Source organism: Apteryx rowi, unplaced genomic scaffold (genome assembly GCF_003343035.1).
Source record: "Apteryx rowi isolate R43461 unplaced genomic scaffold, aptRow1 scaffold_122, whole genome shotgun sequence".
Taxonomy (NCBI): Eukaryota; Metazoa; Chordata; class Aves; order Apterygiformes; family Apterygidae; genus Apteryx; species Apteryx rowi.
The window spans coordinates 825,638-843,612 of NW_020447442.1; the positions used below are offsets into that span (position 1 = coordinate 825,638).

Genomic DNA, 17,975 nt, shown 5'->3' on the forward strand with positions numbered 1-17,975 from the left:
ATCCATGAACCTGAAAGTAACAAGGGAATAATAGCCTGATCCCATTTCTTATTAGGGACCTTTGTAAAGGGGGTCCAGTTACTATGTTACTTCCTTGCAGAATATGTTGGAGAATGTTTGGTACCTTTATCTATGAATGTCAAGCAGATGAACTATATACGTTTTGAAACAGCCTTAAGACTGGCAGTGGCAGGTTCATTGCAGCTTTGGGGAGTCATTGGCTACTGTTGTTGATGGGAGTTTAGCTGTTTAAGCTAAACCTGTTAGCTTAATGTAAACTACTACAGTTCTATTCTGTCAGAAAAGTTGTGCAGTGAATCCCTAAGACCTGTGGTCAGAAATGTAGATCCTGCTGCTTTTAATGTGTTGGTACTAAAGGGCAAAAGATAGGCTCAAAGTTGCTGTGAAAATCAGTTTTGAAAAGACACTTGTGTTTCAGAAGAGTAAAACTAAGAATTAAGCTGACAGCAGTATGAGAAAGTAGATCGATTTATAAGAGTTGAAATATTAATTTAGCTGTTTTCAGCTGTAAATAACATGCATTTAGTGCTGTGTGTAATTAATCATAATGTTCCTATTGCATTTGGTCCAGTACAGTCAGCAGCAAAGAAACCTCTTCTGTGCCATGGTGGAATAATTGCATCATGATGGTTTTCTTTAAAAGCTATAAATTCAGTTTAATTTTTACCTTCTCAAGCACAAATGGAAATTAGCTGTATGAAGCTGAAGTACAAGGGCTCTTTTCACAACTGTACGTAAATATGATTCGCCTGACTACTGCAAGAATCTAAACACTACTTGTTATGACTTATGATTTAGCTTTCACAGTAAATCATCCCAGAAAAATGGCCTTGTAGTTGAGATCTAGTATAAGATGGGACATCTAGGTTTGGTTTCCAATTCATGAAGATGGATTCTTGATCCAAAAGCATTTATTCTTTTGCTTATCATCCATGATGAAAATAGGAATAAGACTTGCTTTGTTATTTTTTTATCCAATCACTATTATGAGGAAAGTAAGATTTGGATGGCAACTATGTAGCAGATTCTGTAATGCCCCTAGGTAGTTTCTGTTGTTGTTGTGTAGCTTGAAATAGCCTTAGTTTAGTGAACAAAAGTGAAAAACACCAGTACAGTATTGCAGAAGATAGATATGTATGTTTAAAGTAAGGAAAATGTCTGTTCATTTTTCAGGAGAGCAAAGCGTCAGGAGAATCAATACTTAAGAATATTAGTTTCCCTTTGTTTGACCCTCAGTTTTGAGGGGGTGAGGTGTGACAAACTACTTGGCTGCTACTCTCAGCATTTCCTGTCTGGCTAGAATGTGCTATAAGGTGTGAAGTCGGTATAATTTAGACACCTGTTTGGTTTTTTTTTTCAAATTACATATTTAGTGTATGAATATAGAGTGAGYGTGTCCTAATGCATGATGCTTGCACAGTCAGACCTTCTTTTATTGTCTCTTTTTTTTCTTTGTTTTTCTTTTAGGCAGAATAAAGATATTGCATTGGTAAATTTGGCAAATATTCTGCACCGGGCACACTTCTCTGCAGATGCTGCTATTGTGGTCCATGCAGCTCTGGAATACAGCGACTTTTTTACCAGCTATTACACTTTGGGAAATATATATGCGGTAAATACTGTCTTTATTTTCCATGACTTGTATAAAACCAAATAATTTTTAATCATTCTGGCTAAACTTGTAATGCTTTTCTCTTTTATGATGCATCTTGTGTTCCACATGAATTTTATGCTTAATGTTTTAGGTTCTGTCATGATATTTTCATCCAAGAAGTCAGTCTTCCAGCAAGCAGAAGTTTTTATTGGCACTTTGAAATAAATCCCAGAGAAATTCTCCCACAGCCTCCCCTTAGCAGATATGGTGGCCTGAATTTCAGAAAAGACAGGCTGCTCATCATAACAAATTAAAATTTTAGTTAGTGATTTAAAGAAGAAAATTAGAGATTTTTGTGGCTAATTCTCTCTTTCCTTTTTTATCATTCTTCAGATGCTTGGGGAATACAACCATTCAGTCCTGTGTTACGATCATGCTTTACAGGCCAAACCAGGGTTTGAACAAGCTGTAAAAAGGAAGCACGCTGTACTATGTCAGCAAAAGCTTGAGCAAAAACTGGAAGCTCAGCATAGGTAACTGAAGAAGCACCTCAGTGAAAATTCATACAATCTCTTTTTTGTTTTGTTTCAGTAACTGCTTACATTTCTAATAAAATCATGATGTTTAATTTTCTGTATTTCTTTGTGTAATAAAATTATTCATAACAATACTGTAAGAAATCCAGAGCAAAGTTTAAAATGTGCAAAATTATAGGAAAAGGTGTTATTTWAAAAAAAACTTTCAAAGTAAACTTTTTCTACTATCCAATTTTCAAGATCACTTCAGCGAACGTTAAATGAATTGAAGGAATATCAGAAGCAGCATGACCATTACCTTAGGCAACAAGATGTCTTAGACAAGTATAAGCTCATCCAGGAGGAGCAAATCTTGAGGAACATCATTCATGAGACACAGATGGCAAAAGAAGCTCAATTAGGTACAACTTTTTTGAGTTCATGCTCATTAAAGGAAGGAAGAATTGTACATATTTGGATTAATGTAAGGAAGTAACTTCTTAATATATTACAATGGCCCTGATGGCAGTTTCATTTTGCTTATTAAAACAAGTGATTGTGATATGTTCTTGAACAAATATTTTTGATTCCTTCAAAAATAGATTTTCCTCTATGCTCATATTAACACTCAAAATTCTGGCTTTTTTTGCTGTGTGCTACTCTTGTTTCCTCCGAAACCTCAGTTATATCATAGAAGGAAATGTTTTGTGCTCTGCAGGGAACCATCAGATTTGTAGACTGGGCAACCAGCAACATAGCTTGCACTGCCAGTGGGACCAGCCTGTTCGATATCACCGTGGGGACATTTTTGAAAATGTGGAATATGTTCAGGTTTGTCTGTGAATTGATGTCACTGCTTTAAGTCACATCCTGTCTGTCTCAGTTAGCAAAACAGTTCATCTTTTTGAAGCTTGAAAAAGGAGGCACATTTGGGATGTGGTAATTACAATGACAAATGGTATCATCCCTTTATCAGAGTTTAAGGTACCTAATGCTAGTTTGGCTTTTCTTGCTTGCAATACAAGCTGAGATCCACTGGATTATGGAAATTTTGAGTCTTACTGTGTAAGGCTTTGGTGGTTTTTTGTGTGTGTGTTGTTGTTGGGGTTTGTTTGTTTTTTTGCTTATTTGAATTGGAAAACTTTGTTCTTAGGTTCCTATGGGATACTAGCTACCTCCATATTGTGTCCTCTGCTTTTTCAATCTGTGTAGAACAGCCAAGTGTCTCTTTCTAGGAAATACAAGAATCAAGTGACTTGAGGAATACAGCCTTCTCTTATATAAGTAAACTAAATTTCAGGCATGAAATGGTCTGGGAGCGTAACATGTTCAACTTTCAAATTTAGTTTACTTCAAAGAGGGCAGTGAAAGCATTAGGTGGCTAATGTTCATGAAAAGGTAAAGGATTTCTAAGGAGTCACTTTTCTTTTTTAAAGTATGTATGGTATGTGTAGTGAAAGAACATTCCAATCTAATAGCTCAAAGAATGTTTAAAATAACGTAGTATTAATCGCTTTCCATCTCTACAGCCTTAAAATGGATTGTAATTTCTTTTGTTTATCATACTGTCATATGACTCAAGCTATACAACATCTGCACACTACTTCCAATTTAAATCTTATTTGCGGTAATACACTTAATCTCTTTTTTCATACCAGAAGGAGCACAAAACTGCAATAAGCAATTCACCAATAGAAGGGCAGAGCTCATTGCTGATAAATTGAGTTCTTTAGCAGCCTTAAAATAAGTTGTTAGTCCAGTTTCATGATTGTTTGCTAATTTAAGATACTAAATTAGCAAGTGCATCAAGAAAATCTGATACAGTGATATTGAAAAATCTTAGAAAATGATCTGTATGCTAACATTAAAAATCCAAAGCTAAAACCAACTGAACCACACCACTGCTGTGTTAGAACTATAGATAAAAATCATGGTTTGATTTATTTTGTAGTACAGAAAATGTTCTGGAGTTTTTCGTTAACTAGTTTAGGAAAGCAGGAATAATTATTTTTAATTATGCTTTGTGGTGKTTTTTTTTTTTTTTCCTTGGGTGTTCTTCCTAGTGTAGTAACCATAAATTCAGGTTATCAAGATAACTTTGCAAGCCATGAGTGTTGGTAAATCTAACTTGAACTAGAGGTATGCTGTCTAGAAACGTATATTTTGTTTGTCTGGGTCTATTAGAAATGTTTGTTTGATACCTTCTAGCATTTTTTGCTGATTTACACTTTCATTTTCATTGTTGACTTGTTTACAACCCAAATGTTACTTTTCCCTGCTGTGAGTGGATCAAGAGGCTTAAATTTCCTTTTTTTTTCTTTTTTCTGCTACCTATATTTCAGCTTATCAGTGAAGCTTAACTACATAAATGGTGGGGAAAAAATAATATGCAGAAATTCAGCGAGTGGTATACGATCTCTTTTCCTTATGAAATATTCTGCTTATCTTTTATTTCCAGTTTGGTGAAGATTCTTCAACTTCTAGCATGACATCTGTGAATTTGGATCTTCACGCAAACCAAAGTGATCACAGCCAGTCCTTGCAGTCTTCCCCTGTTGCTCGTTCTATTGTTTCAGTTTGGAGCGTAGAATCCGATAGAGTGAGTGAACGGGATAAGCTTTCCTCTTTCAAAGAAGAGTTGTAAAAGTGTGCATCTTGTCCTTGTTTGTGTAAAACTTCTTAGTATTTGGTAGCCCAGTGTTGGTGTGTGACAGTACTGAAGAATCTAGTATTCTAAATTTCTTCAACATACAAGTTCCTGTGTAGTTTCTCCCTACCAGTTTCCCATTATTTTGAACTCTACTACAGTGCAGATGGGGTTGTTCTTCTTCAACTACTTTTGGAAACATCTGCGAATAAAGAAGTATAACTGAGTAAAGGTAGAAAATTCAACTGCTGTTATTCCAGAAAAGAAGGAAAATAATTGTTTTAAAGAAAGATTCCTGCTCTTCTTTCCTCCAGATTATTCCTAATATTCTTATTAGCTTCATAATTAGAAGATTAAAAATGATGAGAAAGTAATCAAAAATAATTCCTTTTCACCTTAGGATAAACAGCATATTCTTTGGCCTAAGCGATCAGAGTGCATGAAATCTTTCCCCAAAATTCCTGATCCAGAAGAACTGCCAACTTACTTTCTGCCTCCAGAAAATAGGGGATTCAGGCAAGTGCTGATTTTAAAAATCTATATTTGTAAATTTTGACACCAGTGATGTAGTTACTGTCAAACTATTGTCTTAATTATGCAAGATGAGCATTTTCTTTCTGGAGAGGACAGATGCCATTAGTGATCARCAGCACAGATATGTTCATTTTCTCTGGCAGTTTAACAGAAGGAATGGTTTTCCTTTAGTGTCATCTTTGCTACAACTGTAACAATCAGAAGACCCAATTCCATGATGATTGTTCCCTGATTTTAGTACGAGGTGACTATGTGAAATATCTACAGTATTACTAAAAAAGAAACAATTTATGTGTAAGCTTGAATGTGTTCTAGAGTATGTTTTAAAAAAAGTGATGAATTGACCTATATAGAGAGAAATAAGGTAAGTAGCAGTTTAATAAATACAAGTAACTGTTGCAGGCTGTATACATTCCTCTTAGGTCTAGTTATGTTAACAGAAAATTGTGATGAGCAGAAAATACTGAAGAAGGGTTAGGACTGGAAAGCCTTGGCTCATTCCTTCTGGACAGAGGTAGAAAACCAGCTTAGTTGTAGAATAGTCAACAGTATTTGTTATTACGTAGGATAAGATAAATGTGTCTATGCTGCAATATCTACCTCACATAGGTCAAGGTAATTTCATAATAATCCTATTCACTTAACACTGTAATAGTGATAGAAAAAAGGCTGCTTCTCCTGGTCAGTATAACTCTAGTAATGAACATGTGTTAAAGCAAAGGTTCCCATCTGCAAATGTCCTGAAACTTCCTTAGAAAAAACAGCTTTCAACTCGAATAGGATTTTCTTCCCGAATAATTTGTCTACTTATGTTCTTAAAATTTTAGTTTAGAGTAGTTACTCTTTTTGCTTTTTTTTTTTCACTTATCCATTTAATCCTAAACATTATACAATCCCTATTAACATAATATAAGAGCCTGCTATGTCTTATCTCTGTTGAATTGACCTTTATTTACAGATATTGTGTGCTTAAAAATAGAAAGTAAAAACCTTATCTGTTAATGCCTTTTGAGGGAAGGGTGGTCTTTGAACTGTCTTGGTTTCCAGCTTATGTCTCATGGGAGTCCACAGTGTGAGATTTGTCAGTTGATATGTAGCTGATTCTTATGTTTAAATATCAGTGACGTGCAGCATGTGATATTGGTTTGTCTTGACTCTCCTTATTGCTAGAATCCATTCAATCCTGAGTATCCCAGGAGAAGCTGTTGTGCATGGAGAAACCCAGCCACCAGACTGTTCCTCCATTACTGATGCTCGTAACAATGAATCTCTATACCTACTGGTCAAAGAACTTGACAGTAATCTAGATTTGAAATTTAAGATGCCAGATGATCAGGCAAGACAAGTAAGAGACACTGTTTCTCATTGGTTCTCTTCTGTTTTAAATTTCTCCTTTTTACTACCTTAGAAATCTTGCTCATGATTTGAAAAATACTGGTATTTAAAAGATGACTTGGTATCACAAGTTGATCAGTTGATCCCCAAAGAAGGGAAGCAAATGCTTTTTAACACCTCTGGAGAAAGGGAGAGCTTGTCAACCAGCATAAAACTATTGTCTGATCTCTCTTAAATGCTGATGAAAAGCACACAGAATAAGAAATTTAAGTTACTATGAGAATTACTTTCTTCTAAAACATCTAACTATCATTTGACACAATACATCTTGGGATTTCCAGTAACTATTGTATTCCCTAAGGCTGGTAACTTTAGGCTGAAATTAGTCCTTCATGTTGCTTTCTGTAGATTGGCTGCTTTAATAGTTACCTCTTCACTTCATCTATTTAGAACAAGCTTTTTAGGTTTTCTACCAAAGGGAAGACTTGGGGAAATGAGACTTGGGTGACTCATATAGGTATATGCTATAAAATTTCTTTTTTTAATCTTTGTTGTCCAGATCTTGCATTCTCGTATCAACAATCAAACTATTACACAAGAGAAGATAGGAGCATTTCTCAATCATGCCATCAGAAAGGTATGTCAGAAATTGTAGCATCCGGTAAATGGAGAATTTGTATTTGAAACTGGTTTCTACACTTCTGAAGTCAGTCAGTGATGTGCAAGACATAAGCTTACTTGGTAGCTGTAACTGAGGTGAAACTAACTTGATAATCTAGGTTGACCAAAAAGCACAAACACRCAGAGAAGCATCCTTTTCAGTTAGCTCAGTGTAGGCCAAACAGCCCTGTAGTTATTTATGTGTTTTTACTGTGACTGCAGGACATTGTGAGCAGCAATGTATTAGCTAATCCTGACAGCCATTTGCTTAACTGAGCAGAATAGCTTGGAACTACTTCAGTGTTCTGTGTTTCTTAATTTTCTTCCATGTTTCACCTCTCCCTGCATGCCTTCCTTTTGCTCTTCCTACTCCCCCCCCCCCCCCCCCAAAAAAAAAAGAAAAGAAAAAAAGAAACCAACCCTCTGTCAATCTTCTCTGTCAGGATAATTAGCACTCTGGGGCAAAGAGCGTACATCTCTGTAACACCCTGCAGAATGCCACCTCCATCTTGCGTGGGGCCTCGCAGTGTCAGCCCAAGACAAATGACAGGAAGCATTGAGATAGAGGTTGACTCTTTTTGACGTGTCAAGCTGAGGTTTCTCAAATTAACTCTCTTGTACAACTTGTGTCAAGGCAGTGTATGTATGTATTGTTTTTAGTCTAAAAACAGTACCATTTACTATGTGCATCTGTCTTACCCAGAAGAAGAAAAATTAATAGTAGGAGTTAATTCCTGTTATTATGCTGTTCAGAACAATCCTATAGATATCTAATGTTGTACTGTTGCAGTGCACAGGTATTTTAACTATAGTATTCTGTTGCCTTCATGCTAAAAGTCTTAACTTCTTGGTCATTTAGATGCTGGTGTAAGAATACTGTTAAGTCATGCCTGTTCTGCAAATGATGAACTTTCTAGAGTGGGAGTGCCACAGTTAACATTTTTGTCTTGAAAGAAGACAAAGTGTTAATAGTTTGCCAAGAATTTAGTTTAAGAATACATTTGGAGACCTGTGTATGGAGAGCAATTCAGTGAGGAGTTCAGTATGGATAACATGCGAGTAATGTTATGTATGTGCATTGCAGAACTGAGGTGTTAAATATTCTTACAATTATAGATTGTTATGTAAGATACTCCAAACAAAAAGGTAGTATAGCCTAGTGATATCTTCCAGTGCATCTTGAAGTATAGGTAAAACTATTCTATGTAAGCTTGTTTTTAAAATACTGAAGAAAGTCATTGTACCCATTAACTTTTTCAACAGCGTTACTGGAACAATAGCTGTATCTTGTTAATGCAACACTACTGTAAACTTTCTTGTTTCTCTAGCTTCTTTAAACCTAGCTGCATGTTTCTTAGTCATGCATGCAATTGGGCTTCAGACATGGAGGTTGGAATGGACATTAATTTCAGTTGTTGCTTATATACTTTAAACTCCTGATATAATTGGGTAACATGGGATGCTGAGAATATTGACATCTGAAACATAAGTATTTTTAAACTGTTTCAAACTGCTCCGTCTGAAAGAGGATGTTTTACATAGCTCTGTCAGTATTTTGAAATTTTACTATTTCCTCTCTAGAATGAGTGTGTGCTTGCTCTTTTATAGGTCAAAGAGAAGTTAGGAATATTCAAAGTTTATATGACTGTTTCTTCATTTTCCATGTGCCCTCATTTGCTGCTTGCTATTTTATATTCTTTAAACAGCACCTAGTACATGTTACCATGTGTAATCTATCCATAAGACAAATAACTAGAAAACTAAATGTAAGAAAAAAGCAATTCTGAAACCTTAAATTGACAGGGAATCTTGATGTTGGCTATAGGACCTAGAAGCATATCTAACTACTATTAAAAACTGACTGACCTTCAAATTGGCAACATTTTTTGCACAGATCTGTATTGCTATACTTTTAAGCCTGAAGCGACTAGCAGATGTTGCTTCCCGAAGCCAGCCAACCATTATCACTTGCGTATTTTAAGGGATTTTGTGGTCATGATAAAAGGCAGTCGTGAGTAAAGTGTGTGAGCAGCAACTCCTACTAAATTACAGATCAGATAGTAAGTTGCATTAGTTTGAATTTTGCCCAGATAGGGTAGATGAAGCAATCTACTAGCAGTCAAAGGTAATTAATGTCTAGTTAATAAGATAGTATGCAGATGCCTTNTAAACCAAAGAGATGAGCATTCATGTCTTCCTGAGACACCTCTTTGTGTGTGTTTTCATCCTTTTCCCCAACTCTCTTATAGCCAGAAGATCCACTATGGCTTGTGCTTAATGAAGCTGGATTGTATTGGCGTGCAGTTGGAAATAGCACCTTTGCTATCGCCTGTTTGAAAAAAGCATTTAATTTGGCTCCACGTGAATATCAGGATATCCCTCTAGTCAATCTTGCTAACCTCTTGATTCATTACGGTCTTCATTTGGATGCCAGCAGGCTCCTGCTAAAGGCTTTGGCCATCAATACCTCTGAGGTAAGAAGCTATTTTTTGTATTTGTTCAGTAGTGAATGTCCTTTCCTTTACTTCATTAGTTCCTAACTGCATGTTACTTGTGCATGCAGTTCAGCTTCCAGTTTGTGGTTTGGAATGGATGGTAATTTTCACTTAAATTCTGGAGCTAATTGAGCAATGCTGGTTGCTGAGAAAATAAACTGCAACATAAGTGCTTCTAAAATAGATGACAGACTTTTGCCTCCCAAAGCCAGTATATCAACAAGTGGCTCCAAGGACTCCAAATATGATATTGTGGTGGTATTGTCATTTAACACAGAGACCCATAGTGATGTCAGCATTCCAGCTGGCTTTTTAAAACTTTTTTTTTAAGTAGCACATGTGTCAGTAAGGTCTTTGGCTTCATAGGCATCTTTTTGTGCCACTTGGATTATTTCTGTACTGTTTTATTTGTCCCTAGATTTCATCTACATATCCAGAAGAGCTGTCTTCTAGATGTGTTGATGAAATTTACTTCCAATCATAGATTCAAAACAGGTTGTGTTTTGTTTTGTTTTTTCCCCTGAATGACAAAAATATAAACATTTTGCAGATTGCTGCCTATCTCATGTAGAAAGTAGCTATATAAGCTATATAAATTATGGGACTGGGCAAAACAATTGTGAAAAGGAAAGGAAGGGTGGAATAAAATACGATGGAACCTGAAGTTAGCTGGGGGTACAGATATCCATATCACAGCACCCTTTCTCTGGCAGGTAATTTTGGTCTTACATACAAGACACTTCAGAAAGTTTAACTGAAATGACTTTTTGTCTGTACTTGTACCTCTGTGGTTAAATAAACAGAGGGCTTAAAACTGCCAGGGCACCAATCATCTAGCACTAAAACAACCAAAGAACAGAATTAGCTTTTTGTAATTTAACATCCAGGAGCAATTTTGCAGTTGTTGGAAAGGAATCTAGCCAGTTTGGGTTGCAGGTACAAAAAGGAACTATAGAAAGAACTGTTCTTGTATGATGTGCCTTAAGAAGAAAACTTGAAAGCACAGAATTGGAGGCTTCCTTGGGATCCTTAGGACCAGACTGCATGAGCAGGATTTTTCTTTAAAAGTATTGGCAAATCCTACCTCGTTACAATAATGCCTGCTCCTGTTTTGTCCAGGCATTCCCAGTCCTGTAATACCAATTGTATCAAAAAATCTGGCAGGAGAATTTGTGCTTAAATGGAATTTCCTGCAATGTAATGGAAAGTAAATACAAATCAGACAGAATTACAGCTACAGATAATGAAGTATGTGCTATAATAGCAAAAGCTTTTTAAAAAAAACAAAACAACAGAATATAGATCATGAGAAGGAAATAAAACCTGCTGATCAAGGTTAAATGTAATATCAGACTGAATTCAGCAGCCTTTTAAACAAGAAGTTACTATTTGGTGAATTTTGTGGCATCATGCAGTTGCTCAGCTTGCACCTTTTTCTGAATGATGTTTAATACAGGCTAAGATCAGTCTGAAAAATCTTAAGCTATTAATTGGTCTCCAGACTTTCAGATGATGAATGTAAAATTCTTTCAGTGGAAAAAATGGCTGCTGAATTACATTATTATAGTCACTATTCTAGCATTATATTGTTAAATGCAGCAAATTTCTTTGTATAAATGAAAGGCTGTTTTGAAAACAAAATGTAATTCTTTGCTGTGTACCAGTATAAAACTGCTGATTAAATTCTACCCAAAGAAAAAGGTGTTTAAAATCTGTTCTTTAAAAAAGCTTTTTAATATTTTGGGGAAACTAGCCAAAAGCAGTGGACAAAAATATTACATTTTAAAGAACTGAAAATAAGCCTTAAATATACACCCCTAATTTAGTGTGAAATTGGCATTTTGAGTAACCTGGTTCTGGTAGAGTAAATCCTGAACATCGTTGACAAATTCAGTGCATCTCTACTGCCAGAAAGCTAATACTACTTTTACATTTTTTGCTGATTTTCAATCTTACTAAAAATATCCTTAAACATTTCATTTTAGTTCTTCACTACTCTGTGCAGTGAGCATTATGTTCATGATGGGTTATAAATAAGTATTTAATCTTCATCTCTGGGCATATGTATATAAGCGATGTTTTTCATCTTAGAAAGTTGGAATCCTAAACATAACCCTTGTGTCAAAACAGCTTTCCTTTAGCATCAGAGCATCAAGCTGTTAGTCCTCCATTCGAGGAACAGGTAGGCCATATCAAAAAAGCTCTCTAAATTCCTTCCAGCCAGGTCTGGGAGTGTGTGGGTTGGCAGGGTTTTTTCCATTTCAGTTTCAAACTGTGAACATACTTGTGCTGAGGAGTGTTGCTTTTCTCTTTGTAGCCTCTGACTTTTTTGAGCCTAGGAAATGCATATCTGGCTCTGAACAACATTAGCGGAGCCCTGCAGGCCTTCAGACATGCGCTGGATTTGACTACGAAGTGTCTGGAGTGTGAAAGCAGCCTGAAGTTGATCCGCTGTTTGCAGTTTTACCCTTTTCTGTACAACATCACCTCTTCTGTATGCAGTGGTAAGCAACAGCTGAGAGACAGACCTCAAGTGAAATAATGTCCCTTTGCCTTCAGTATTGCACCTGAAATTCATGATTACTGTGCTTGTCTTCCAAGGATCCTCCCTCTGGCTTTATAGTGCTTTCTCCCTATAAAGACCAAGGTTGAGGCAATCCCCCTCGTAAGGGGGAAGTTATGGTCTGTTAAGAAATGCTTGAGGACAACTTCTGAATGATTGGAGGGCTGCCACTGAGTGCAGCTTACTTTCTGAGTGTGTCTGTAATACCTGAACGGCCTCACCCATATCTCTTACTGGTAAATGAGAACTGATGGGTTTGGTATTTTATGGAAGTGCACGGCTGCTACTGCTGGGCTACTCACCAGCCCCTGTATGCTTCCCTTCAAATTTCACAAATGGAGGCGTTTGTTTTCTTAAAGCTGAAGAATTTGGTAAAGATCAGCTGTAGTTTTATTTCTTATTCTTTCAGTGATTTCAATGCTTTTTTTTGTGTGTGTGTGCTCAGTCTTTATGCAATAGACTATATTGTGTCAACACTGTTTTGTTTATATGGGGTCTGTGGTCACTGCTCTTAACTCTCTAAAAGTCTATAAGGAAAATGACTTTGCTCTCATCCTCTCCCAGCTAAAATATTTAAAATTATTTAGGATATATCATTTTGTAGCCCTTGGTGGCTACTTGAATAAAAAACAAACAGTTTTTTGAGACAATTTCTTTTGTTTCCCTGGATCCCACTGAACATTTCAACTTATCTGTACTTGCATATGGCTAATATGCTGCTCCTGAGCAATCTTGAACATTTATGAATATATTTGGTAGTCACTTTTCCACTTTTTTATCAAACTGTCACCAAGGGATATTTCTATTTAATTTTTGTTTTATTTTTAAATGAAAACCTTACATGAGAAGTGCTTTTGATTTTTTTAGTATTACTAGGACTTTCTCTGAAGGATTTTTTGAATTCTACTTCCAGTGGAAAAACGTGGAAAAACCTTCTCTCTCATCTACTATTTGGAATTACGCATCCTAAGTATAGACCAGAGGCCGTCATATCTCTTGATATATTGCAGGTGTCACACCAATGTAGGCGATATTTCATGATTGTGCCATTAGAATAATATGATTTCCCAAGTCCTTATGTGTTTTTGCTCTGATTGACAGCACATCAGTTGTGCGGAGAAATGAGTACTGTTTGGCTAAAARTATTGTAGCAAGTGGTGCTAGAACAAAAATGTTGAGTGTCTCACTGACTTCTATAATACCAACTTTTACACTGGTTCCTTTCATTGAAACTTTTAATACAGGACTGTCCTTCCCTTAAACATCCCAACAGATACCCCAAGAAGGAGTGGTACTTCAACATTTCATTGCAAGGGGKTTTTTTTGCTGTACTAGAGAAAAATTTCAGTGTGTAGTTTTTACTAGGATCTTCTTCAAAAATGGCTGTTACTCACAAGGTTAAAATTTTTCCAGTCAAACTTCAATGATAGCAACTGTATTTTGAAATGCGGTGGAAAGGATAATTTAAAGGTATATTCACAGACTGAGATGCTAATAATGTCTGTATTTCAACCACAAAACAATCTCTTGCGTTGTTTTTTTCTTTTTTGTGTGTGGCTTTTTTTTCTCTCTCTCCCCTCAAACTCATCATAATACCTAAAATCGTATTGCTGTAGTTTGGTGGCTGATTCTTGGCTGCTGTTTGTACTGATTCCTGATCTGGGATTTTAATTTTAAGGACTGTTACTATTATTACATACGCTATGTTGTAAGTTTGTGATTCTTCAGTGTGAGGAGGAATCCTTGTCAAAAGTGCATATGAAAAGTGTTATCTTTCCCTTTTTGCTAGCTTGGTCACAGGTTAAAGTGAGTATGAATATATTCATCTAGTTGGGGGTTTTGGTTTTGTTTCATTTTTTAGGAATCTATAAAGCCTGTAATCCAAAAAGCTGAGTACCATAGTGTATTAATTTGCTCATTAAATGTCGGAACTCCAATGTTTAGGTATTTTTACCATATACATGTTGTTGCCTTTTTCTAAGACTCTTCCAGTCTTAATATTCTTCTTTTCCATTTCTATCTGTAATATTCTTTAGGTTGTCTTTTGTCTGAGTGCAAGAAACCTGAAAGTATGAGTCTGACAAGTGGTGTAAATGTTCTTTGTGCTTTCTTTTTCAGAGTGTAAAATAAACATGCTGGTTAATTCAACTCTGATGAGGATTTGTGCTTTAAATCAAAGTTCAGAGTTCAAAAATGGAAAGGCAGACTTACTTATCTTGTTTTCATAAGTTTTGAGGAAATAATTTCTCCACTGTAAACTTCAACTGGCTCAAGAGGAAACTTCATAGGCTATCCAAAAGTTAGGTTGAGTCTGTTGTGCATCCTTCAGTCCAAAATAAACAATGGAAAAGTGATTGTAACTTTTAATTTTGACCTTACATACTTACTACAAAGCCTTTGCCAAGAATATTATTAGTATATATAATTATTTAACTGCTATGTAGAGCTAAAAAAAATACAGACTCTATTTAGATGCTAATATTCAACATTACCTGTTGACCTTATAGCATTTGTTACAATATTGATATCATGTAGATTTACAAAATTCATTAAAAAAAAAAAAACATAATCGCTGCTGGTTGACTCCATGACAAACTGAAATTCACATTTTTATGACAGCATCCAAACAGAATGATACTTCCATACATCTTTCTGAATTGGAGTTGAGGTATAGAGCTAATGCAGCACATTTGGAAATACTTGGATCAAATGTATACTTGACCATTTCAGTATCATGGGATTATTCCTTCAGGAGATCCTTTCACAGCCTTTCGAAACATGTGTTGCTGCTTGGGACATCTGATACTGAACTTGCTTTGTCCTCTTGCTGTTATGCACCTGATGGCACATCATTATTATTGGAGATGTGCCAGAGCTAAAAAAGAGCCATCTAGTAGTACCTGATGTGCTGAGAAATCAACCTAGAACTTGGAAATTCAAATCTGGTCTCTTGTTTAATGTGTTTCTGAAAGTAGCAGTAGTGGGGCTGCCTGTGCTTCAGCTTGTGTGCGCATGTGGTGTTTGTGTCTCGGCTCTGCCTGTCACTTCTTGTGAACTGACCCAACTAGCAAGACAGCTGAACTTTCTTGTTTTGTTACCAGGCGTCATTAGCAGGATGGAACAAATGGGCAGTGGTCTTTATACGCTAGCGTGGTGTATTGAATGGGATGTGGGATCAAAAATTTGAGTTTATGGTTATAGTCTGACTCTTGATTACAGCATGCATCTCATGAACATTTCAGATAGGTGAAACAGGAATTTTCTGAAGCTCGTTGGGACATTTGCTGTTGGTACGGGACTTTGGAAGGATGCTACACTACTACACTAATACTACACTAATGCTACACTAATGCTGACTTGCTGGATGCTTGCTTATACCTTCCTATACTGCTTCCTGGTCCTTCTTTTCTAACTACCTATGTCACCAAAATCAGGAGGAAAAACTCCTTAACACCAATGTAGCATTAAGAAGCAGGCATTCTCTTTATTACAGCGCCAGGTGCATGGAGGATAGCTCCACCCAACATGCACATTGCATTTCGCAAATGTTGCATTAGCAAAAGCTTATATTGCTCTGTTACATACATATGCATTAGATTTTTTGGAATGATTATACATATTCATTCTGTTTCCTGGAACTAATTATCATACTTTACATAGTCATTATGCATGCAGTCTGAGTCTCCAGCGGCTTCCATGGGGGTCTCTGGTCCCTAGTGGTCTCTGAAGAGGTGCCTCTCAGTGTCTTCCCATGAACTCTGAGCTCCTTTTCCATACATGGTCTCAACTTGGCTCACTTCCTTGTTTGAGAAAGCTGTCTCGGTCCTAGTCTTGGCTGTTTCAGATAAAGATTAATATTTTAAATATGGATTTGAAATACATATCAAGTATTCATGCACATGAGAAGAGGAATTAGAAACCTCAGACCTATGCTTTATTATTTAACTTCTACTGATGAATAGTTGGCTCCTGTCTTAAGATTTATAGAAAAGCTTGTTTTCATTGTAAAAGAATTTCTAAATCTGCAAAGGGTTTTGGTGGTGTTGTGGGGGGTTTTGTGGGTTTTTTTGTTTGTTTGTTTTTACCTGGAAGGTAAAAGGTTTGTTTGTTTTACCTGGAAGGTGCAAAAACTATTAAATAAAACTTTATCACATATGAAATGCATTTTAAGGCAACTGCAGGAATTCAATCAGCTGTAGTTAATATAGCTACAACAGTGACAGTGCTGTGGTACTAGGTATGCATCCATACCTTGCATGAACAGACTGTAAGTGCCTTATTCACAAATAACTGGGAAAACAGTCAGAAGACTTTGTTGCTGTGGGAAAATCCTGTGTTGGTCCTTGCAGAGGTGATTTGGCAATAGTGATAAATATGTTGCTATTGAACGATCAGCTATAATAATACTGCTGACAAGTGAGTTTCTGAAGCACGTTAAGTAGCAGAAGCTGCATGTTGCCTGACAGATATCTAAGCAGCCTTATCTGATGCACAAGTAATAGGAGTAAAGAGACCTTATGTAACAGGGTTAAAATTAACGGGAAAAATACGGTCAACTCTCAGAGCTGCAGAAATGAAATACTTTGGCTTTATGCTGCTCATGAAGCCAGCAGAGAAAGCTAGCAGAACTTTCATCTGCTATTGAAATGATACCTTGCCAGGATTGGTATTGTACATTTTTATGACATAAATAATTGTCAGTGGCTTTTATCATGTAGTTCACTTTGGAGAGGAATATTCAACTAGTGCCTAAAGGGTTGTTCCCGTGGCACTTTGGCTGACCTGAACATGCAGATATTGTGAAGCACTCTTTGCCATTTAAAGAAATTACAGTATAGTAGACATGTTTAGTGATTGCTGGTCAGCTGACTGCTGGAATGTGCCAATTTGTTAACTGCTGTTGCATAGGACCTTTCCTTATCTGTGTGTAAATGAAATTGCTGCTTGGACATGCAGAACTCACTTGTATCCAAAATATTTTTCTCCAACTGTAAGCCTCTCCCTCTGGCTAGTAATTCTAATTCTTTGAGCTCATGTCCTTCATATTCTTATAGACAAGATGAAAATTCAAAATGTCAAGCTTCAATTAATTGACTGGTGGTATTCAAAACACGAAACATAACATGTTTTAAGCTTTGAGTATCTTTCATCTCACTGCCTTTTGTTACTGGGCAGAATAGTGCTTTTACAGAAAAACTTGTGCTGCTCTGTTGCAAGTAGAGGCAGTGTGAGTACATTACGAATGTATGTTCATACCACCAAATCTCTGAACACTTTTATATAGTGAGTATGCATGTTTGCAAAAGCAGCGCATATTTCTTTACATTGTGACTTTGTTCTGCTATGTGTATATATAGTTTAATGATTGACTTTAAGAATGCTTTTAGTGCCCTCTTGTGGTACAAATATACCATATACGTATGAAATCAAGTCTTAGTTTTTCATCTATGTCCTCTTAAAATAAAACATGGGAAAATGGTATATGATCTCTGAAGTGACTGCATTTTCTTTTGTCATCCCCCATCACTTAAATTTTTACAAAGTTAGTAAGCTTAGACTTTTAAGAAAATTGACCTGAAAAGGAGAGTTTGACCCGAAAAGAGAATCTGTG

General features: G+C 36.2%; 1 protein-coding gene across 1 annotated transcript in view; it reads left to right on the forward strand.

The window, feature by feature from the left end:
* Nucleotides 1-17,975, forward strand: part of TTC17 (tetratricopeptide repeat domain 17) — a 63,655-nt gene that overhangs the window by 19,019 nt on the left and 26,661 nt on the right. The window contains 10 exon segments of the mRNA XM_026091745.1: nucleotides 1,489-1,633; nucleotides 2,009-2,148; nucleotides 2,392-2,552; nucleotides 2,849-2,961; nucleotides 4,589-4,729; nucleotides 5,178-5,293; nucleotides 6,482-6,656; nucleotides 7,206-7,283; nucleotides 9,556-9,780; nucleotides 12,119-12,305. Coding sequence (XP_025947530.1) covers nucleotides 1,489-1,633; nucleotides 2,009-2,148; nucleotides 2,392-2,552; nucleotides 2,849-2,961; nucleotides 4,589-4,729; nucleotides 5,178-5,293; nucleotides 6,482-6,656; nucleotides 7,206-7,283; nucleotides 9,556-9,780; nucleotides 12,119-12,305 — 1,481 coding nt within the window.